General features: G+C 57.0%; 3 protein-coding genes across 7 annotated transcripts in view; all 3 read left to right on the plus strand.

Moving 5' to 3' along the window:
- Positions 1-19598, plus strand: part of SHANK3 (SH3 and multiple ankyrin repeat domains 3) — a 171965-nt gene extending 152367 nt beyond the window's left edge. For 3 of the 4 annotated variants that reach the window (XM_056509804.1, XM_056509816.1, XM_056509834.1), the window contains 2 exons: positions 458-2783; positions 18801-19598. In XM_056509804.1, the coding sequence (XP_056365779.1) occupies positions 458-2783; positions 18801-19347 (2873 nt within the window). In that variant the 3' untranslated portion in view covers positions 19348-19598. Of the gene's footprint in view, positions 1-457; positions 2784-6662; positions 7324-18800 lie in introns of those variants that run through there. The other variant, XM_056509825.1, reaches the window with a different exon arrangement.
- On the plus strand, positions 13525-16527 carry LOC130262569 (circumsporozoite protein-like). Of its 2 annotated transcripts, none has more exons than XM_056509849.1 (2): positions 13525-16267; positions 16344-16527. In XM_056509849.1, exon 1 carries the CDS (start codon positions 13818-13820, stop codon positions 14772-14774), a length of 957 nt encoding a protein of 318 aa, XP_056365824.1. In that variant the 5' UTR covers positions 13525-13817; the 3' UTR covers positions 14775-16267; positions 16344-16527. The 2 variants fall into 2 exon arrangements, with proteins under 2 accessions (XP_056365824.1, XP_056365834.1); XM_056509859.1 differs by having other exon boundaries at positions 16428-16527.
- Positions 19515-21238, plus strand: LOC130248366 (uncharacterized). Its single transcript, XM_056482071.1, has 5 exons — positions 19515-19519; positions 19555-19813; positions 19864-20302; positions 20383-20452; positions 20501-21238. The coding sequence occupies exons 1-5, from the start codon at positions 19515-19517 to the stop codon at positions 20760-20762; spliced, it is 1035 nt and encodes a 344-aa protein (XP_056338046.1). The 3' UTR covers positions 20763-21238.
- Positions 21239-21355: the final 117 nt, after the last annotated feature.

Below are 21355 nucleotides of genomic sequence, written 5' to 3' on the forward strand. Positions count from 1 at the left end.
ACTCAAACCTGACTCACCTGTTTTTCCTGTTTTCTTTGGGAAGACAAGGAACTCATCCCTAAATCCATTGTTTTCCTTGAGAAGACAAGGAACTCACCTCTGATTCCATTCTTTTCCCTATTTTCCTTGGGAGGAAAAGGAACTCACCCCTGATTCCGTTGTTTTCGCTGTTTTCCTTGGGAAGGCACGGAACTCGTGTCTGATTCCATTGTTCTCCTTGGGAAGACAAGGAACTCACCCAATTCCATTGTTTTCCCTGTTTTCCTTGGGAAGGCACGGAACTCACCTCTGATTCCATTGTTTTCGCTGTTTTCCTTGGGAAGACAAGGAACTCACCCCGATTCCGTTGTTTTCCCTGTTTTCCTTGGGAAGACAAGGGACTCATCCCTAATTCCATTGCTGTCCTTGGGAAGACAAGGAACTCATCCCTGACTCCGTTGTTTCCCTTCCTTTCCAGGGGAAGACGAGAAACTGGCCGCGTCCTTGCTGGACGGGAAGTTCCCGCGGAGCACCTCCATGACGGACACGGTCCGGGAAGGCCACGGGATCCCCCCTCCCCCTCAGACCGCCCCTCCCCCGCCCCCCTCCCCCTATTACTTCGACACCGGCCCCCCTCCGTCCTTCTCGCCTCCGCCGCCGCCGGGCCGGGCTTACGACACCATCCGCTCCAGCTTCAAGCCGGGCTTGGAAGCCAAACTCCACGGGCTGCCGCAGGTGCTGAGCGCGGCCGAGATGTACGACCAGGCGCGGGGCTCCATGCCCTACCCCGAGAGGCAGAAGAGGGCCCGCTCCATGATAATCCTCCAGGATTCCTCCCACCTCCCCGTGGAACCCACCGAGATCCCCCGGCCCGGCCCGGCGGTGACGCCACCGGAGAAGCTCAAGAGGAAAGGCCGGGTCATCGACAACCCCTACGCCAACATGGGCCAGTTCAACGTCAGCCTCTTCGCCCCCACCAAGCCGCAGAGGAAGAAGAGTCCCCTGGTCAAGCAGCTCCAGGTGGAGGATGCCCAGGAACGGGCGGCCTTGGCCATCACCGGCGGTTACTCCTCCCGGGAGCCGTCGCCCACGCGCCGGAGCCACCGCCTGGAATACCAGCACCACCCCGGCATCGCTCAGGTGGAAGCCGCCGGCCTCCCCTTCGCCACCGCCATCGCCGCCGGCGTCATGAAGGACCGGGACCGGCGGCTGGACGAGCGGAGGAAGTCCACGGTGTTCCTGTCGGTGGGAGCCATCGAGGGGCCGGCGCCGGGCGGCAGCGAGATGCCGTCGCTGCAGCAGTCGCGCTCCATCGACGAGCGGCTCCTGGGCAGCCGGGATGTCCTCCTGCCGTCCCCCGTGTCAGCTTTAAAGCCATTAATCAGCAGCTCCTCCTCGACCTTCATCCACCCCCTGACGGGAAAGCCCCTGGATCCCAACTCGCCCCTGGCGCTGGCGCTGGCCGCAAGGGAACGGGCGCTGTCCACTCAAGTCCCATCCCGGTCGCCCACCCCGATCCACAGCCCCGACTCGGACAGAGCCGCGCCCCTGTTTGTGGACATCCAAACCAAAGAACCGGACAGGGGGGACTTGGAGAGCTTGGTGTCCCCCGCCTACTCCCCCGGAGGGAAGGCGGTGATGGCGGCCGACGCCGGCGCTCTGACCCCCACCAAGAGCCCCTGGGGGACTCCAACCACCCTGCGGAAGGAGCCCGAGGTGCGAGCGGAGACGCCGGGCAAGGAGGAGAAGAAACCCGAGGACAAGAAGTCCATGATCATCAGCATCGTGGACACGTCGCAGCAGAAGACCGCCGGCCTCATCATGGTCCACGCCACCAGTAACGGTCAAGACGAGATCGGCCTGGAGATCAAAGAGGAGAGCCCGGCCGTGCCCGAGGTCTGCGCGGAGCCAGTCGAGTCCCCCAAGGCCGAGCCCCAGCCCAGCCCCGTGGGGAAGCCGCCGGCCAGCCCGGCCTCGGAGAAGGCGCTGGGCCAGGGCAGCTCGGAGGAGGAGGTGGAGCCCTACACGGTGACCCTCCCGCCGGCCCAGCTGTCCTCCAGCGACGAGGAGACCCGCGAGGAGCTGGCCAAGATCGGGCTGGTGCCGCCCCCGGATGAATTCGCCAACGGGGTGCTGGTGACCACCCCCGGCACCCCCGTGAGCCACCTGGCCGCGCCCGGCGCGCCGTCCCTGCCAGCGGCAGCAGTAGCACCTTCTCCCCCCGGCGCGACACCCTCAGGGAAGCCCTCGGACGCCCCCGCGGCCCCGGAGTCGGCGGCGGACTCGGGAGTGGAAGAGGTGGACACCAGGAGCTCCAGCGACCACCACCTGGAGACCACGAGCACCATCTCCACGGTCTCCAGCATGTCCACGCTGTCCTCGGAGAGCGGCGAGCCCACCGACACCTACACGTCCTTCGCCGACGGCCAAACTTTTCTACTCGAGAAGCCACCAGTGCCTCCAAAGCCCAAACTCAAGTCCCAGCTCAGCAAGGGGCCGGTTACTTTCAGGGACCCACTTTTGAAGCAGTCTTCGGACAGCGAGCTCATCTCCCAGCACCACGCGGCCACGCTGGCGGCCACCAGCGCGGCCCGGCCACGCTACCTCTTTCAGAGAAGGTCCAAGCTATGGGGCGACCCCATGGAGAGCAGGCCCGGCCACGGGGCCGAAGAGGACAAACCAACTGTGATCAGCGAGCTGAGCTCCCGCCTCCAGCAGCTCAACAAGGACACGCGCTCCTTGGGCGAGGAACCGGCCGGCTCCGCGCTGGATCCCGGCAAGAAGTCGCCGGTGGTGGCCGCACGGTAAGAGCCGGGCGCGGCCGGGGTTGGGGACAGGGCGGGTGTGGCTCTGAGGGACATTTTGGAGCTGGAGGAGCTCGGTGGAGGGGCTGGGGTGTGCGTGGGAGGTGCGGGCTGAGCGCCCGGCGCGTCGTGGTTGTGGCTGCGCTTCCCCCGTTCCGCCTTTGCCGTGGCTCCGTGTCCTCCCCTGCCTGCGTGACAGGGCTGTGGTGACAATGGTCGTGCTGTGGTGACAATGGTCGTGCTGTGGTGACAATGACAATGCGGTGGTGACAATGACAATGCGGTGGTGACAATCACAGTGCTGTGGTGACAATGACAGTGCTGTGCTGACAACGGCCATGCTGAGGTGACAATGAAAATGCTGTGGTGACAGTGCTGAAGTGACAATGACAATGCTGTGCTGACAATGGCCGTGCTGAGGTGACAATGACAATGCTGTGGTGGCAATGGCCGTGCTGAGGTGACAATGACAATGCTGTGGTGACAATGACAGTGCTGTGCTGACAGTGGCTGTGCTGAGGTGACAATGAAAATGCTGTGGTGACAGTGCTGAAGTGACAATGACAATGCTGTGCTGACAATGGCCGTGCTGAGGTGACAATGACAATGCTGTGGTGGCAATGGCCATGCTGTGCTGACAGCGGCAGTGCTGAGGTGACAATGACAATGCTGTGGTGACAGTGCTGAAGTGACAGTGATGATGCTGTGGTGGCAGTGGGGATGCTGTGGTGACAATGACGATGGTGTGACAATGATGATGTGGTGACAGTGACAATGTAGTGACAATGACAATGTAGTGACAATGATGATGCAGTGGTGACAATGGCAATGCTGTGGTGGCAATGCTGTGGTAACCGTGGGGATGCTGAGGTGACAATGATAATGCTGTGATGACAGTGACAATGTGGTGACAGTGGCAATGCTGAGGTGACAATGCAGTGGTAACAATGGGGAGGGGGATCCTGTGCTGACAGTGCTGTGGTGGCAGTGATGATGTGGTGGCAATGACAATTCTGTGGTGACAGTGGGGATGCTGAGGTGACAGTGGTGATGCTGAGGTGACAGTGGTTATGCTGTGGTGACAACGACAAGGCTGTGGTGACAGTGACAGGGCTGTGGTGACAATGACAGTGCCATGGTGACAATGACTATGTGGTTGCAACAACGATGCTGTGATCGCAATGCTGTGGTGACAATGAAAATACTGTGGTGACAATGACAATACTGTGGTGACAATGACAATACCGTGGTGACAATGGTGATGTGATGACAATGGCAATGCTGTGGTGACAATGCAGTGATGACAGTGATGCTGTTGTGGTGACAATGACAATATGATGCCGTGGTGGTGATGCCAATGCTGTGGTGACAATGCCAGTGCTGTGGTGATGATGACCATACAATGGTGACAATGACAACTCTCTGGTGACAAGGCTGTGGTGACGATGACAATGACATGGTGATGATGCCAATGCTGTGGTGACAATGCCAATGCTGTGGTGATGATGACGATACTATGATGACAATGACAACACTCTGGTGACAATGCTGTGGTGACAATGCCAATGCTGTGGTGACGATGCCAATGCCGTGGTGACGATGACAATGCCGTGGTGACAATGACAGTGCCATGGTGATGATGACGATACCATGGTGACAATGACATTGCTGTGGTGACAATTCCAATGCTGTGGTGACGATGACAATGCCGTGGTGACAATGACAGTGCCATGGTGATGATGACAATGCCATGGTGACAATGACGATGTTCTGGTGACAATGCTGTGGTGACAATGGCAATGCCGTGGTGACAATGACAATGCCATGGTGACAATGACAATGCTGTGGTGGCAATGTCGAGTCCCGGGTCACCCCCTCCGTGTTCACTCCTGGCCAAGCACCAAGGACGGGTTTTTCTGGGCTTTTCCATTTCTGAGGATCTCCAGGTGCTGTCCCACTCAGGAGGTGACAAAGGTGGCCAGTGGCACCCCCTGGACAGGACATGGTGGCACCATGGTTGTACCTCACCCACCCAGCCCTAAAATGAGCCCAAACCTTCCAAATCAGAGCCCAGATCCTAAAAAAGCTTGGGAATATTAAATCCCAGCAGGAAGGACCCAAAATTCCGAGTCTTGCCCTGCTCTTCCAGGTGTGGCCCCACAGGGCCACCGTGAGCTGGTGTCACCCAGTGTCACCCAATGTCACCCATGGGTGCCAGGAGCTCTAGATCAGGGACAGTCATTCCCATGGGAAAAGGTTTTCCAACCAAACCATCCCGGCCACGGCTGTTCCCTGCATGTGGCACTGGCACAGGAGGGGACATGTCAGGCGGTGGCCTTGGGGACAAAATGTCCTGGAGCATCACTCCGGACTATCCCAGCAGATCCAAACTGGGAATACTGGGAGCGGATCCAGGGCTGTCTCCCTGCCCCAGGGTGTCACCCGATGTCCCCTCCCTCATCCCGAGCCGATGGCGTTCGGGGATCCTCTGGAATCGGGGCTGTGCCCATCTCCAGCGCCACCAGAAATTCGGGAATTCCCGGCTTTTACAATCCATGCCAGGATCCCACCCTGGTTTGGGGCTCCCTGCTGGGAATCCTCCGGTCCCTGGTGACATTGGAATGTCCCTTTCCACGTCCCCATCCCTTCCATCCGTGTCCATCCAATCTCCCGGTTTTCCCCCGGAGCAATTTCACCGATTTCGGGGATCACCCCTTCTCCATCCTCTTTTCCTGCCTTCCCTATGATTCCTGAAATTCCAAGGGATCCGTGCCCCCCTCATCTGGCCCCTGGAGCCTCCTGTTTTCCCGCACATCCCATCTTCACTCCCCCCCGCCGAAATCCAGCTCTTCCAGCCATCCCGCAGAGTCCCACATTCCCGTTTTTTCCTCCTTTTGGAAAAGTCACATTACCTTTCATCTCCGGAGTTTTGGGATGTCAAAGGCTCAAAAAGTTTCCCGGGAAGTTCGGTGGTGAACGGAATTTTTTATGATGGCAGCCGCTCTCCCGCAGTGTCCGAGTTATCCTAGTGTTTTGTTTTTTTTATGGAATTGCTGTGAATTCAGGGAATAATGGGAGCAGGGTTAGGTAAGAGGGGGTGACCCAGTTTGGGATGCGTTTTCCAGGCTCTGGAATTGTCCAGACAAGGGAGGTGTCACCCGGATGTCCCTGAGGAGCTGCTGGGAGCCTGAGGTGGCCTGGAATCCCACAGGGATGGGGACAGGGAGGTGGCCTGGAATTCTGCAGGGCTGGGGACATTGAGGTGTCCTGGAGTCCCCAAAAGGACACTGAGTTGTCCTGAAAACCCACAGGGATGGGAGCCTGGGATTCTGCAGGGATGGGGACACTGAGGTGACCTGGAGTTCCCAAAACGACACTGGAGGGTCTCGGAATCCCACAAGGAACAGGGACACTGAGGTGGCCTGGAATTCCCAAAGGGGACAATGAGGTGTCCTGGAATTTGGGAATGGGGACACTAAGGTGTCCTGGAGTCCCCAAAGGGGACAATGGGGTGGCCTGGAATTCCCAAAGTGGACAATGAGGTGTCCTGGAATCTGGGAATGGGGACACTGATGTGTCCTGGAGTCCCCACAGGGATGGGGACTCTGATATTCCCACACCTGGCTCTGGATCCGTGGGATTGAAGGAGCAGCTGCCATTCGGGAATCGCGCTGGAATTCCTCTCTTCCCGCATTCCTGCTGAATTCCCAGCAATTCCATGCAAGCTCAGGGAATTCCCTGCTCCAGAGCAGTCCCTGGCGCCCTTCCCTGACGGATCCCTGTGGGAACGCTCCCTGGGAATCCCAGGAATCCCCAATCCATGGTCATGGATCCGTGACTTTTCCCCTCACTCTAACTCCGGCTCTGTCTCCTCCCAAGCCGGGCGTCCACGGAAAGACCTTTGAGCCGAGGGCCTGGGAAAGAGCCCGAGGAATTCTGACACTGGGAACGGCAGGTCACAGCTCAGGCCGCTGGCGGTGACAATCCCTGGACCAGGGACACCCGGGACGGTGACAATGGCAGCGGAGCAAGGGGACAATTCCCTTCATCCGCGGTGGCCCTTGGTGGCCGTGTCCAAGAGCGGCTTCCTCGTGTTTAACCCAAAATCCTGGAATTGCTGAGGTTGGAAAATCCCTCTGGTCCCGCTGAGCCCAACCATCCCCAGCACTGCCCCGTGTCCCCCAAGTGCCACATCCACACGGCTTCTAATCCCGCCGGGAACGGGGATTCCACCCCTTCCCTGGGCCTCCCATCCCAACGCTTCATCAACTTTCCGGGAAGGAGTTTTCCCAAAATCCTGCTTCACCTCGAGGTGATTCCCTCTTGTTCCCTGGGAGCAGATCCCACCTTGCCCCGGCTGGAATTCCTGTCCGGGATTCCTGGGAGTGGTGACGGGATCCTGGAAAAACCTGGGATCCTGGAAAACCCCGCTGAGCCGCGGGAGAGGATCGGGATGTGCCGGAGCCGCTCCCGCTGCCGGGAGCCGCGCGCGTTCCGTGTGTGACACCCGTGTCCCCAATAAAGCTGACGGTGACCGTGACAGGTGTGTGTGTGTCATTGGGGACACGGCCATTCCCAGGATTTCGGGAGCCACGTTCCACGCCCAGAACCAGCTCCAGATACGGATTCAGCGCTCCAGGCGACATTCCAGCAGAATTCCCGCCACGTTCCCGTCCCGTGTCCCCCTGTCCCCGTCCCACCCAGCCCTGCCAGGCTCCCATCATCCATAATCCCGACTGGATCCATCTTCCCAACCTCTGGGACTCACCGGGAGCATCCCAAACATCCCAAAAACCCCGTCCCAGCTGCTTGGTGTTTTCCAGCCAACTGGAACGATCCAATCGAGGTTAAATTCCCAGGAATTTGGGGATGTGGAGGGCCCAGGATCTGTCCAGGTCATTTTGGTATTTTGTGTTTTCCTCTGGAATTTGGAAGGAGGCTCCAAGTCGAGAACTGGGGGAGCGTTGCCCATCCAAAGGGTTTTTCCAGTTAAATCCCAGCCACACATTTCCCGCTTTTCCAAGAGTTTTCCGTGGCAGTGATAAATCTCCAAGGCAGCTTCCAGGAGAGTTACAAAGTTTTGGGGATCTGGAGTCGGGCCGGGGGAGCTTTTCCAAAGGGACCTGGGGACTCCCGAGAAATCCCAAAAATCCCAGCTTGGAGCTTCAGATCCAAGCTCAGAGAAGATTTTCCAAGGGATCCTGGTGATTCCCGAGGAGAATCCCAAATATCGAGTTTGGGGCTCTGGATCCAAGATCAGGGAATCTTTTCCAGGGGGTCCCAGTGGTTCTTGAGAAGAATCCCAAATGTTGAGTTTGGGGCTTCAGATCCGAGCTCAGGGAAGCTTTTCCAAGGGCTCCCAATGATTCCCCAGGACAATCCCAAATGTCGAGTTTGGGGCTCTGGATCCGAGGAAAACTTTTCCAAGGTTTTTTTCTTTTTTTTTTTTTTTGTGTCTTTGCTCGTTCTTTTGTTTCTCTTTAACACCAAAAGGCTCCTGGGAAGCGGAATTTGAGCTTCCAAAGGGAGCGTTTCCAGTGCTGCTCTGCAATTCCATGAATTCCTTTGTATTCCCACAGATCTGAGGGAGAAGGAGAAGAAACTTGAGCCCTTTGGGGTTTGAGTTCCTTTTAGGGTAAAACTGCCTCTTTTTCTCCGATCCTAAACGAATTCCGTGTCCCGGGAGTGGTGTCACATCCCAGCAAAAGCTTGGAAAAGCACCCCCTGTTTCCTTGTAGGCTTGGGTGGGGCTTTCCCGGGGAAATTCCTATGGGAAGCAGGGATTTGGGGTGGAAATTGAGGGAATAGGCTGCGGGGAGGGAAGGAAAAGGGGATTGGGATCACTGAGCAAGGGAGGGTGGGAATGGGGGGGGTTGTGTGGCAGGGAGGGGTGGGGACAAGGTGGCCACTTTTGGGGAGGAGGTGGCCAGGATTGAGGAGGAGGTGGCCAGGTTTAGGAAAAGGTGGCCGGGATAGGGAAGAAGTGGCGACAATTGGAAAGGAAATGGTCAGGGTTGGAAAGAGGTGACAAGGATTGGGATGGAGGTGGCCAGGATTGAGGAGCAGGTGGCCAGGTTTGGGAATGAAGTAGCCAGGATTGCTTGGGATGGAAATTCCAGGATTGGGATGGAGGTTCCAGGATTAGGAATGAGATTCTAGGATTGGGATAGAGATTTCAGGATGGGGAATGAGGTGACCAGGATTGGGGAGGAGGTGGCCAAGTTTCAGAATGAAGTGGCCAGGATTGAGGATGGAGGGATGGAGGATCCAGAATTGGGATGGAGGTTCTAGGATTGGGGTGGAGATTCCAGGACTGGGAATGAGGTGACCAGGTTTGTGATGAAGGTTCCAGGATTGGTTGGGATGGAGATTCCAGGATTGGTTGGGGTGGAGATTCCAGGACTGGTTGGGAATGAGATGATGAGGATTGGGGTGGAGATTCCAGGATTGGTTGGTAATAAAATGATGAGGATTGGGATGGAGATTCCAGGATTAGAAATGAGGTGACCAGGATTGGGATGGAGGCTCCAGGATTGGTTGGGAATGAGGGGGCCAGGATTGGGATGGAGGTTCCAGGATTGATTGGGAATGAGATCACGAGGATTGGGATGGAGAGTCCAGGATCAGAAATGAGGTGACCAGGACTGGGATGGAGATTCCAGGATCAGAAATGAGGTGACCAGGATTGGGATGGAGGTGACCACACTGCCCATGGCCACAACCCCTGCGTTCTCCACCCTCCCTCCCAGTGGGCTCCATGGATTCTGCTTCCCATGGGAAGAGGCTTCTCCAGGGCTCCCCAGGCACAGTGGGATCTCCTGGATCCCCTCCCCTCTGGGTTCCCATGGAATTTTCCCAGGTTCTCGAGCTCAGGGAGGCTGAGCCGTGGAAAAACTGGGAATTCTGGGGGGGGGGGGCTGCACTGAGAGGACCCCTCCCCCCAGCCCTGGATCCCAGGTGATCCCGAGGGATCTGGGAAGGGTTTGATGCCTACAAGGAGACAGGGTCCCAGCACGTGTCCTGTCCCGGTGTCACCGTGTCCGCTGGCTTTTCCCATCCCAACGTCACCCATCACCCTCATCCCAAAGAAACGGGACTCGGGATTTTTGGGAAATTTGGGGGTGTCTGGAGCTCCGTGGGAAGCCTCCAAGGCTCCGTGAAGTGGGAAGAGTGGAAAGTGTCCCCGGCTCAGGATGTTCCCGTCAAACAGGGATTTGTCACCTTTTCCTTGAGGTGGACATCATGGGGGAAGGGTTTTTCCTTGGAGAAATCCAGAGGGATCCGTTCCAGGTGGAGTTCAGGGGAGGAGGGAGCTCCAGGAGTTTGGCAGGATCTCTCACTGGAAGAGGTTGGCTTGGGAAGGCCCTGGGGCAACACCGAAGGAATTGGGAATTTTCCTGTGGATTCCAGCCCTGAATTCCCTTTTCCTGCCAGGATCAGAGAAGGAAAAAATGGGAATTTTAGTTACAACATCCTTGACCGTGCCAGACTCTCCTGCTGGAGCTTCCCGGACACTGGGATTGCTCTGGATTGTCCCTGCTCCAGGGCAGAGCTCGTGGGTAAATCCCAATCCCAAAACCTCTCTGGACAAATCCCAAATGGAGCCTGAGACCCCCTTGGGTCTCTTCTCCATCCCTGTCCCAGCGTGATCCCGTTGGGATGGTTTTCCCAAGGGATAATCACGCGTCCTTCCCAAAAACTCCCAAATCTGCATTTCCCAAATGTGTCCCAAGCTCTGCTCCAACTTTTGGCATTCCCGAGGTGTCCCTGCTCCCGGCACAGCTCCGGCATTTCCTGCCTGTTCCACCGCAGAAAGGGATAAAATTGGGAATAATCCAGGGATTTTTGGGGTGTTTGGAGCCGCCATGCCAAACCTGGAAGCTCCTGGTGGGATGAGGCCGTTCCCTCCTTCCCGACAGCGCAGCCGAGGGATCCCGAGGAACTTCCACAGGTTATTCCCTCCGGGAAGCACCGAATCCCCGGGAACATCCTTGGGGGTGGCCGATGGCACCGTCACTGTCACCAGCCCCGGGGGGACATGGAAAAACTTGGGAATTTTGTGTCGGCTGCTCGGTGTTGTTTTGGCTGTGGGGCATTTTTCTCATGCATTTGTTGTTTCCTTCCTTTCCCAAATCCCTCTTTCCGATATCCCTGCCTTTCCCAAATCCCCATTCTTCCCAAATCCCTCTCCTTCCCAAATCCCTGTTCCTTTCCAAATCCCCGCCCTGCCAAAATCCCTGGTCCTTTCCAAATTTCCCTCCTTCCCAAATCCCTGCCTTTCCTAAATCCCTTCCCTTCCTAAATCCCTGCTTTTCCAACTTCCCTGCCTTTTCCTGTCTTTCCCAAATCCCTGCCTTTCCCAAATCCGTGCTCCTCCCCAAATCCCTGCATTTCCCATTTCCCTGCCTTTCCCAAGCTCCTCTCTTTTCCAAATCCCTGTTCCTCCCCAAATCCCTGCCTTTCCCAAATCCCTGGTCCTTTCCCAAATTCCCCTTTCCCAAATCCGTGCCTTTCCTAAATCCCTTCCCTTCCTAAATCCTTGCAATTCCTATTTCCCTGCCTTTCCCAAATCCCCGCCTTTCCCAAATCCGTGCTCCTCCCCAAATCCCTGCATTTCCCATTTCCCCGCCTTTCCCAAAATCCTTGGTCCTTTCCCAAATTCCCCTCTTTCCCAAATCCGTGCCTTTCCTAAATCCCTTCCATTCCTATTTCCCTGCCTTTCCATGCCTTTCCCAAATCCGTGTTCCTCCCCAAATCCCTGCATTTCCCATTTCCCTGCCTTTCCCAAATCCGTGCCTTTCCTAAATCCCTTCCTAAATCCCTGCATTTCCCATTTCCCTGCCTTTCCCAAGCTCCTCTCTTTCCCAAATCCCTGTGCCTCCCCAAATCCCCGCCTTTCCCAAATCCCTTCCCCCTTTTCCCAGCTCTCCCAGCAGCTCTGTCGCTGTCCAACCCTCCAGGCTTTGGCTGAATCCATGCAATTCCAACCGCCCCATTCCCGGCCGGCCACGCCCTCACCCGTCCCGCGGGAACCATCCCGATCTCCCCCCAAATTCCCATCCCTTCCATTCCCCCATTCCCAATTCCCACCCCCACCTCCCCAAGCCCAACTGGGGGTCTCCACTCAGGGAACACCGCGACGCCCAAGGCCGGATTCCCGCGGTTCTCCCGGCCCCGAATCCCTCGGGATCGACGTCCGGTGGCTTCTTTTCCGTGTGGCGCTTCCCGGACCGGAGCTAACATTTCTCTCATTGCCTCTTTTCCTGCTTCCATGTGCATGTCCCGCTGCTCTGTCCTAGATCCGCCTCTGGCCTCCGGAGGGTGGGCGAGTTGTGTAAGTGAGCACGTTCCCATTCCATAGCTCCATCCCACCGGGAATGTCCCATTCCTCACCTGTCTTCTTCCCCTCTCCCCGGTGCGGCCCCGCTCCCGCCGGTATTCCCGAGGTGGTTTTTTTTGGGAGGCGGCGGGAGCGGCGCCGGCTCTGGGATGTGCGCGTCCCTTCGGGAGCATGGCCCTGTCCTTGTGCTGTGGTGGCGTGTCCGGCTCTTCCCGCTGAGGTGTTCCCGCTGAGGAAATTCCCGTCGGGATCCCCGGGGGGAAATTGGGATGGGGGAGGTGGGAGAGGTCCGGGAAGGATCCCAGGAAAGGTGGGGCAAATCCCAGGAAGATCCCGTGGAAAGATTCTGAGAAAAGTGGGAAAGACCCCAGAAGGATGGGAAAGGTCCCAGGAAGGGTGGAAATGAAGCCAGGAAGTGGCAAAGGATCCCAGAAAAAGTGGGAAAAGATCCAAGAGAAAGGTGGGAAAGACACCAGGAAGTGAGAAAAGACCACGGGAAGTGGGAAAGGATCCCAGAAAAAGTGAGAAAAGATCCCAGAAAAAGTGGGAAAGGATCCCAGAAAAAGGTGGGAAAGGATCCCAGGAAAGACACCAGGAAAGATGGGAGAGACCACAGGAAGTGGGAAAGGGTCCCAGGAAAGGGGAAAGGATCCCAGGAATAGTGGGAAAGATCTCAGGAAGTGAGAAAGAATCCCAAAAATGGTGGGAAAGATTGCAGGAAGTTGGAAAAGACCACAGGTAGGATAGGAAAGGATACCAGGAAGGGTGGGAGAGAATCCAGGAAGTGGGAAAAGATCCCAGAAAAAGTGGGAGAGACGCTGGGAAAGGTGGGAGAATCCCAGGAAGGGTGAGAGACATCCCAGAAAGGGTGGATGGGAAGGATCCCAGGAAGTGGGAAAGGATTCCAAGGAAAGTGGGGGAGACGCCAGGAGAGGTAGGAAGGACCCCAGGAATGGTGGGAAGGATCTCAGGAAGTGGGAAAGGACCCCAGGAATGGTGGAAGAGACTCCAGGAAAGGTGGAAAGGGAAAATCCTGGGAAGGACATTGGGAAGAGGGGTGGAGCATCCCCATTCCCATCCTGGAAAACCATGGATGCATCCATGGATGGACCAGGATCCATCCGTGACTCCCCAGGGCGGGGGGAATCCCAGGTCCCCCTCTGGAGCAAAAATTCCGTGAGACAGAGGTGGGAGCTCCTGGGATCCTGCTCCATCCACAGCAGGAAAATCGGGATCCAGGGATTCCCCGCTCCTCTCCCAGCAGTGATTCCAGGATATCCCAGCGGCTTCCAGAGCTTCTGGAATCCTTCCCTGAGCTGGAAGGATCCCCCAGGCTGGGACAGCAGCGAGATCCCGGGAAAAGCCGTTCCCACTCCAGCTCCATTGGGCTGGAAGGGGAAAACCCATGGGATTGGGTGGGAGGGGGGATCCATGGGATTGGGATCCATGGGAATCTCCAGTTCCCCTTGGGAATTTCCCAGCGTGCATGGCCGGCTCTGTGCTCCTGGTTGTGCTTCCTCCGTGTCGTCCCCGTGTCCCGTCCTCGTGTCCCGTCCCGTGTCCCAGCTCCCGGAGCCGTTCCCGGTTGATTTTTCCTTGTCCTTTTCTGCCAAGAGCTGAATTCCCGAGGCCCCATCCCGGGGGAGCAGCGCCGGATCCCGACGCTCCGGGAATGCCGGGGGCCGCGTTCCCGGATGCCGTTCCCAGGGATTCGCTCTGCTCCCGGGTGGGGTGAGGGCGTGGGATGCTCAGAACGCCCAGCCTGCTCCGGATCTTTCCGGGAACACCCGGAGCGGGGTCGTTCCAGAGGCTCTTTTCAGCTGTGGGGGGCTCATCCCATTGGATCCAGCCGTGGATTCAATCCTGGCGCTGGTGTCACGGAAATTTGGGATATCTCGGGGACACCAGGGGGTCTCTGTCCCCTGTGTTGGCACTGGGGGCACTTGGATCATCCTGTGGATCATTCCAGGCTTATCCCTGGGCGCATCCCAGGGTTCCTCCCAGGGCTTATCCCAGGGCTAATCCCAAGGTTCATCCCAAACTTCATCCCAAGGTTCATCCCTGGGCTCATCCCAAGGTTTCCTCCCAGGGCTCATCCTGAGGTTCTTCCCATGATTCATCCCAAGGTTCATCCCTGGGCTAATCCCAAAATTCCTCTCTGGGCTCACCCCGAGGTTCTTCCCAAGGTTCTTCCCAAGGTTCATCCCAAGGTTCCTCCCTGGGCTCATCCCAATGTTCCTCCCAAGGTTGTTCTCAAGGTCCATCCCAAGGTTCATCCCAAGGTTCTTCCCAAGATCCATCCCAAGGTTCACCCCAAGGTTCTTCCCAAGATCCATCCCAAGGTCCATCCCAACGTTCCACCCAAGGTTCATCCCAAAGTTCCTCCCAGGGCTAATCCAGAGGTTCATCCCAAGGTTGTTCTCAAGGTCCATCCCAAGGTTCATCCCAAGATTCTTCCCAAGATCCATCCCAAGGTCCATCCCAAGGTTCATCCCAACGTTCCTCTCAAGGTTCATCCCAAAGTTCCTCCCAGGGCTCATCCCAGGGCCCATCCCACAGCTGTCAGGTTCAGGACAGCAGGAATTCTGTGTCCTGCTCCCACCCCTGATCCCGGATCCTTCGGGATGGCCGTGTCCCATCCACTGGAGTGACCAGGATCAGGAAAACTTTCGACAGTGTTTGATCCTTGCCTGGAATCCCTATCCAGTTCCCAGTATCCCTGCCCAGTTCCCATTATCCATGTCTAGTTCCCATTATCCATGTCCAGTTCCCAGTACCCCTGTCCAGTTCCCAGTATCCCTGTCCAGCTCCCAGTATCCCTGTCCAGTTCCCAGTACCCCTGTCCAGTTCCCAGTATCCCTGTCCAGCTCCCAGTATCCCTGTCCAGTTCCCAGTACCCCTGTCCAGTTCCCAGTATCCCTGTTCAGTTTCCAGTATCCATGTCCAGCTCCTAGTATCCCTGCCCAGTTCCCAGTATCCCTGTCCAGTTCCCATTATCCGTGTCCAGTTCCCAGTATCCCTGTCCAGTTCCCATTATCCATGCCCAGTTCCTAGTACCCCTGCCTAGTTCTCAGTATCCATGTCCCCTTCCCAAAATCCCTGTCCAGTTCCCAGTATCCCTGTCTAGTTCCCATTATCCGTGTCCAGTTCCCAGTATCCCTGTCCAGCTCCCAGTATCCCTGTCCAGCTCCCAGTATCCCTGTCAGTTCTCAGGAAAAGCCAGGGGCAGGGTTAGGATGAGGATTGGGATTGGGATTGGGATCAGAGTTCGAGTTGGGATCAGGGTCTAGATCAAGGTTAGGATTAGGATTGGAACCAGGATCCAGATCAGGGTTAGGATCAGGCTCAGGATCACCTCTGAATTAGGGTCAGGATTAGGGTCAAGGTTAATTTTGAGCCAAGGTTGGGGTCAAGTTTAGGTTCAGGGTTAAAATCAGGATTAGGATCAGGATCAGGGTTAGGATTGGGGTCAGGATCAGGGTTAGGGTTATGGTTGGGATCAGGGTCAGGATTAGGCTTGGGATCGGGGTTAGGATCAGGTTTAGGATTGTGTTTGGGCTCAGCATTGGTGGAAGGTCCATAGAAAGGAAGGAAAATCCATAGGATCCATTGGAAGGAAGATCTCAGGGGAAGTTCCTTGGGAAGGTTGGAAAAAATTCCATTGGAAGGTCGGAAAAAATCCACAGGAAGGTCAGAGAAGATCTGTAGGGGGTTCAGAGGAAGATCCTTGAGAAAGTCAGGAGAATATCCATAGGAAGGTTGGAAAATGAAAGATCCATGGGAAGACTGGAAAAACATCCATAGGAAGCTTGGAAAGATCCTTAGGAAGGCTGGGAAAAGATCCACAGGAAGGATGGAAAAATGTCTGTAGGAAGGTTGGAAGATCTGGAGGAAGTTCCATAGGAAGGTTGGGAAAAGGTCCATAGGAAGGTCGGGAAGATCCACAGGAATTTTTGAAGAAGTTCCAAACCTTGGAGGTTGGAGGAAGCCCTTTTGGAAGCCGTGATGGGAATTCCTGGAGACAATTCCAAGGATTTGAGAGTCTACACGAAAACCAGAACAGCAGCATGGAAACCTCGCCAAGGGACAGGGAATGATGCAAATGATCCCAGGAATGATCCCAGCGATCCCAGGAATGATCCCAGTCATCCCAGGAATGATCCAAATAATCCAAGGAGCAGTCCCAGTGATGCCAGGAATGATCCCAGGAACAATCCCAGTGATCCCAGGAACAATCCCAGTGATCCCAGGAATGATCCAAATAATCCCAGGAACGATCCCAGCAATCCCAGAAACAATCCCAGTGATCCCAGGAATGATCCCAGCAATCCCAGGAATGATCCAAATAATCCCAGGAACGATCCAAATAATCCAAGAAGCAGTCCCAGTGATGCCAGGAACGATCCCAGGAAGGATCCAAATAATCCCAGGAACGATCCCAGTGATCCCAAGAAGGATCCAAGTAATCCCAGGAATGATCCCAGCAATCCCAGGAATGATCCAGATAATCCCAGGAACAATCCCAGTGATCCCAGGAATGATCCCAGCAATCCCAGGAACAATCCCAGTGATCCCAGGAATGATCCCAGTGATCCCAGGAACGATCCCAAGAAAGTGATCCAAGAAATTATCCCAGTAATTCCACTAATGATCCCAGGAAGGATCCCAGTGATCCCAGGAAGGATCCAAATAATCCCAAGAAGGATCTCAGCCATCCCAGGATCTCAGGAACAATCCCAGCGATCCCAGGAATAATCTGGGCTCGGGAACTTCCCCGAGTGGGATTTGTGGGGAAAAACAGATGGTGCTGTAGGGTTCCTAAAATCCTGGAAAAGCTCCTGAGAGCACCACCCCAAAATGTGGGATGCTCCCTAAGGAATCAGCTCGGATCTGGAGATGTTGGAGGCTGGGGTTGGGAATCCAAGGAGGGGATGGGATCCAGCTGTGGCTCCATGCGGGAAAACGGGAATTCCAAATGGGAATTCAGCCCCATTGTTGCATCCACAGGCTGGGCAGAAACACCCAAATCCTTTGGATTTTCCGTGGCTGCTCCTTCCCAGCAGATCCAGAGCTTTTCCCTCCCAGATCCCAGATCCAGGGATGCAGCCGTGTCCCCACAATTCCCGTTCCCTGTCTCACTCCTCAAGGACATCCAGCTTTTCCCTGTGGGAGCTTCCCAAAGGTGATTCCTGCTCTGGTGTGCCAAGGAAGCAGAAAAACAGAAATTATCAGGAACGTGGCTCAAAAAATGGGAATTTTCAGGAACAAGGCTCAAAAATTGGAATTATCAGGAAGGAGGCTCAAAAATTGGAATTATCAGGAATGTGGCTCAAAAATGGGAATTATCAGGAATGTAGCTCAAAACCAGGAATTATCGGGAATGTGGCTTAAAAATGGGAATTGTTGGGCATGTGGCTCAAAATCAGGAATTTTCAGGAATGTGGCTCATCCTGCAGATCTTCAGCCAGGTTCAGCTCATCCCTTTGGAGCCATGGATTTATGGGATCCTTGGAGCTCATCAACATTCCCAAAACCAGGAGGCAGTGGTGGATCCCAGCAGAATTCCAGAGTGTCCTGGTTTTCCAGGAAGGAGCTGAGATGGGAGAATGAGCGAGGGAGGGGCAGGGAAACTGAGGCACTGGGATGCAGGAATTTTATGGGATAGTTCTGAGGATGAAGGGATTGGGATGGGATGGGATGGGATGGGATGGGATGGGATGGGATGGGATGGGATGGGATGGGATGGGATGGGATGGGATGGGATGGACCTCAAAACACATCCAGGGACATCTCCCATCATCCCAGGCTGCTCCAACCTTTCCAGGGGCAGCCACAGCCCCTCTGGCAATTCCAGCCCAGCCAGGAATTCCTTCCCAAATTCCAACCCCAATTTCACCTTTCCCAGTGGAAGCCATTCCCTGGCTCCTGTCCCTCTGTGCCTTTCCCAAATTCCAGTTCTCCCGGAGCCCCTGGAGGCCCTGGAATGTGCTGGAAGCTCTTCCTGGATCCTTCCCTTCTCCAGGAGAACATTCCCAGTTTTCCCAGCCTCTCCAGAGCAGAGGGCTCTGGTTTTCCAGGTTTCCTTCCCCATTCCCTGCCCATTCCATGGGGACAGTGGCAGGATGGGGACAATGCCGAGGGGACAGCGCTGGTGGGAGGAGCCGTGTCCCCACCCGAGATTCCCACGGTGGCACAGCCAGGGGGTCCCACACGTCCCAGTGACAAGGGGACACTGGCCCGGCCACCCCTGACCACCAGGTGACCGTCACCAGGGGTGTCCAGAGGGTCCTCAAATCCCGGGAAAACACCAGAAGGTTCCTTCTTATCCCGACTTTTCTCCACTGGCTCGCTCCCATTCCATGGGATCAGCGCGGGGTGGGGAGGGGGACGGGGCAGGACGAGGCGCAGGGTCCTTGTCCCCAACCCTGGGGACACTTTGGGGGGCGCAGAGCCGTGCCAGGAGGGCAGGACTGGCCGGGAATCCCCCCGCCCACCCTCGGCGGCACTGCTGGAATCTCTGGGACATCCCCACCGGGATATCCCACCCGAATCCTCCCAACCCCAACCCCGGCCTTCCCGCTGGATTCGTGTCCCCATTCCCAGACCTGGCCTCACCCCTTCCCTCTCCTCTCTCTCTCTCTCTCTCTTCTTTTCCCGTTTTCCCGCTCTCTCCGCAGACTTTTCAGTAGTTTAGGCGAGCTCAGCACCATTTCCCAGCGCAGCTCCGGCACCACCTTCACCGTGCGGCCCGGCAGCCGCTACCCCGTCACCCGCCGCACGCCCAGCCCCGTCAAACCCGCGGCGCTGGAGCGGCCCGAGCCCCTCAGCACCGTCCGGCCCTACGGCCTGACGCCCCCCACCATCCTCAAATCCTCCAGCCTCTCCATCCCCCACGAGCCCAAGGAGGTTCGCTTCGTGGTCCGCAGCGTCAGCGCCCGCAGCCGCTCGCCGTCGCCGTCGCCGTCGCCGGGGCCGCCGCTGCACACGCTGCACCCGCCGCGGCCCTTCATGCAGAAGCCGCTGCACCTGTGGAACAAGTACGACGTGGGGGACTGGCTGGAGAGCATCAACCTGGTGGAGCACCGGGACAAGTTCGAGGACCACGAGATCGAGGGCACGCACCTGCCCGCCCTGACCAAGGAGGACTTCGTGGAGTTGGGGGTGACCCGCGTGGGGCACCGCATGAACATCGAGCGGGCGCTCAAGCAGCTGGTGGACAGCTGACCGCGCCCGGAGCCGCCGTGGGAAGGGCGGGGCGTTATTCCCAAGCCAAGAAAACCCACTCGGATTCTCCTTCTCCTCCTCCGAGCACTGCACTGAGGGTGTGGAGCCTCCCTCCCAAAGGCTCCCGCTCGCCCCCGCCCCGGCCCCGCGCCGCCTCCGGACCAGGAATGTTGCATGAAATTCCTCCTCGTTCCCGTTCTCCCAGAGAGTCTGGCCTGTAAATCGCTCCGTGTGCCCCGCCCGGGGGTGGCGCCGGGCCGGGGCTGGCCGCGGGGACAGGGCAGGGACGCGCCGCGGTGGTGGCACCTCGGGGACACCCCTCCCCGAGCTGCCCCGGCCGCTGCCAGGGCGGGAGGGTGGCACCTGCGGAGGTGGCGCCTCCCGGGTGGCCCTGCCAGGCTCAGAGGTGGCCCAAGATCCTGACAAGTCCCAGGTGGCCCTGCCGGGAGGTCCTGACACCCCCCAGGTGTCCCTGACAGGGTCACAGGTGTCCCCAAGTCATGACACCCCCCCCAGGTGTCCCTGGCAGGGTCACAGGTGTCCCCAAGTCATGACACCCCCCCCAGGTGTCCCTGGCAGGGTCACAGGTGTCCCCAAGTCCTGACACCCCCCCCAGGTGTCCCTGGCAGGGTCACAGGTGACCCCAGGTCCTGCCTCCCCTCTAGGTGTCCCCAGCAGGGTCAGAATTGTCCCCGCTGGGGGGTGGCCCAAGGTCCTTCCCTTCCACCGAGTGTCCCTGGTGGGGACAGAGGTGGCCCCAGGTCCTGCCCCCTCTCCCGGGAGGTGACCCCAGGTCCTGACACCCTCCAGGTGTCCCTGGCAGGGTCACAGGTGGCCCTGCCAGGCTTGGAGGTGGCCCAAAGTCCTGTGAACCCCTCCCAGGTGTCCCCAGCAGGGTCAGAATTGTCCTTGCTGGGAGGTGGCCCCAGGTGTCCCTGCCAGGAGGTGGCCCCAGGTCCTCCCCAGATGTCCCCAGGGTGTCCCCAAGGTGTCCTTGCCAGGAGGTGGCCCCAGGTCCTCCCCAGATGTCCCCAGGTGTCCCCAAGGTGTCCCTGCCAGGAGGTGGCCCCAGGTCCTCCCCAGATGTCCCCAGGGTGTCCCCAAGGTGTCCCTGCCAGGAGGTGGTCCCAGGTGTCCCCCAGGTGTCCCCCAGATGTCCCCAGGGTGTCCCCAAGGTGTCCCCGCGGGGCTCGGAGGCGGCGGCTCCAGCGGGGCCATCCCGGCGGTGCTCCCGGAGAAAGGAAGGAAAAGAAGGAAAGAAGGAAAAAAAAAAAACAAAAAACAAAAAAACAAAAAAAGGGAAGAAGGAAGAGAAGGGAAGAAGGAAGCGCCGGGAAGGCTCCAGCAGCGGCCGTGCCACCCCCACGCCAGCCGGACCCCGCCGGACCCCCCGAGCTGCTGCCCCGGCCGGGTGAGAGGAGGGAGCGAGGAGCGCATGGATCGAAGCATGTTTGGGAATGTCGGGAGGCTGGGGGGGGATAGCAAATTCCCGCAGCAAAAAAAAAAAAAAAAACAAAACAAAACAGAAAAAAAGACAGAAACAGGAAAAAAAAAAAAAAAAAAAAGCGCTTTGCCAACGTTTTGAGGGGAGGGGCGGGGGGTGGGAAAGGTTTGATTTCCTCTGGGCTTGGGGTCTTGTTTTGGTTTTTTTTTGTTTGTTTTTTTTTCCAAAGGGGGAAAGCGTTGATGGGAAATTATTTAATCTCCGTGCATTTATCTAGAGAGCAGCTGATAAGCCCCAGAGATAACGAATTACAGGATCCTTCCCCCCTCCACACACACACACCCCCTTCCCCACCCCAAAAAAAAATTCCTGCTCATCCCTCGTTTTGCATCTTTTTAAGCAGCTCTATATTTGGAAAGAGAGAATATCTATATATCTATATCTCCAGAGCTATAGCCACCTGATTTTTTTGGTTAGGATTTTCCTAAAAAAAAAAAAAAAAAATATTCCTATCTCTGGACTGGAGGAGACGCTCCCGGGACGCCCGTGGCTCGTGGGAGTTTT

The sequence above is a fragment of the Oenanthe melanoleuca genome, chromosome 1A (assembly GCF_029582105.1).
Source record: "Oenanthe melanoleuca isolate GR-GAL-2019-014 chromosome 1A, OMel1.0, whole genome shotgun sequence".
NCBI lineage: Eukaryota > Metazoa > Chordata > Aves > Passeriformes > Muscicapidae > Oenanthe > Oenanthe melanoleuca.

Coding starts and splice junctions, on each gene's coding strand:
- LOC130248366 (XM_056482071.1), top strand. Junction 19,814..19,863: donor GAGGTCCTGACACCCCCCAG/GTGTCCCTGACA, acceptor CACCCCCCCCAG/GTGTCCCTGGCAGGGTCACA. Junction 20,303..20,382: donor CTGCCAGGAGGTGGCCCCAG/GTCCTCCCCAGA, acceptor AGATGTCCCCAG/GTGTCCCCAAGGTGTCCCTG.
- LOC130262569 (XM_056509849.1), top strand. CDS start 13,818: ATGCCGTTCCCAGGGATTCGCTCTGCTCCCGGGTGGGGTGAGGGCGTG.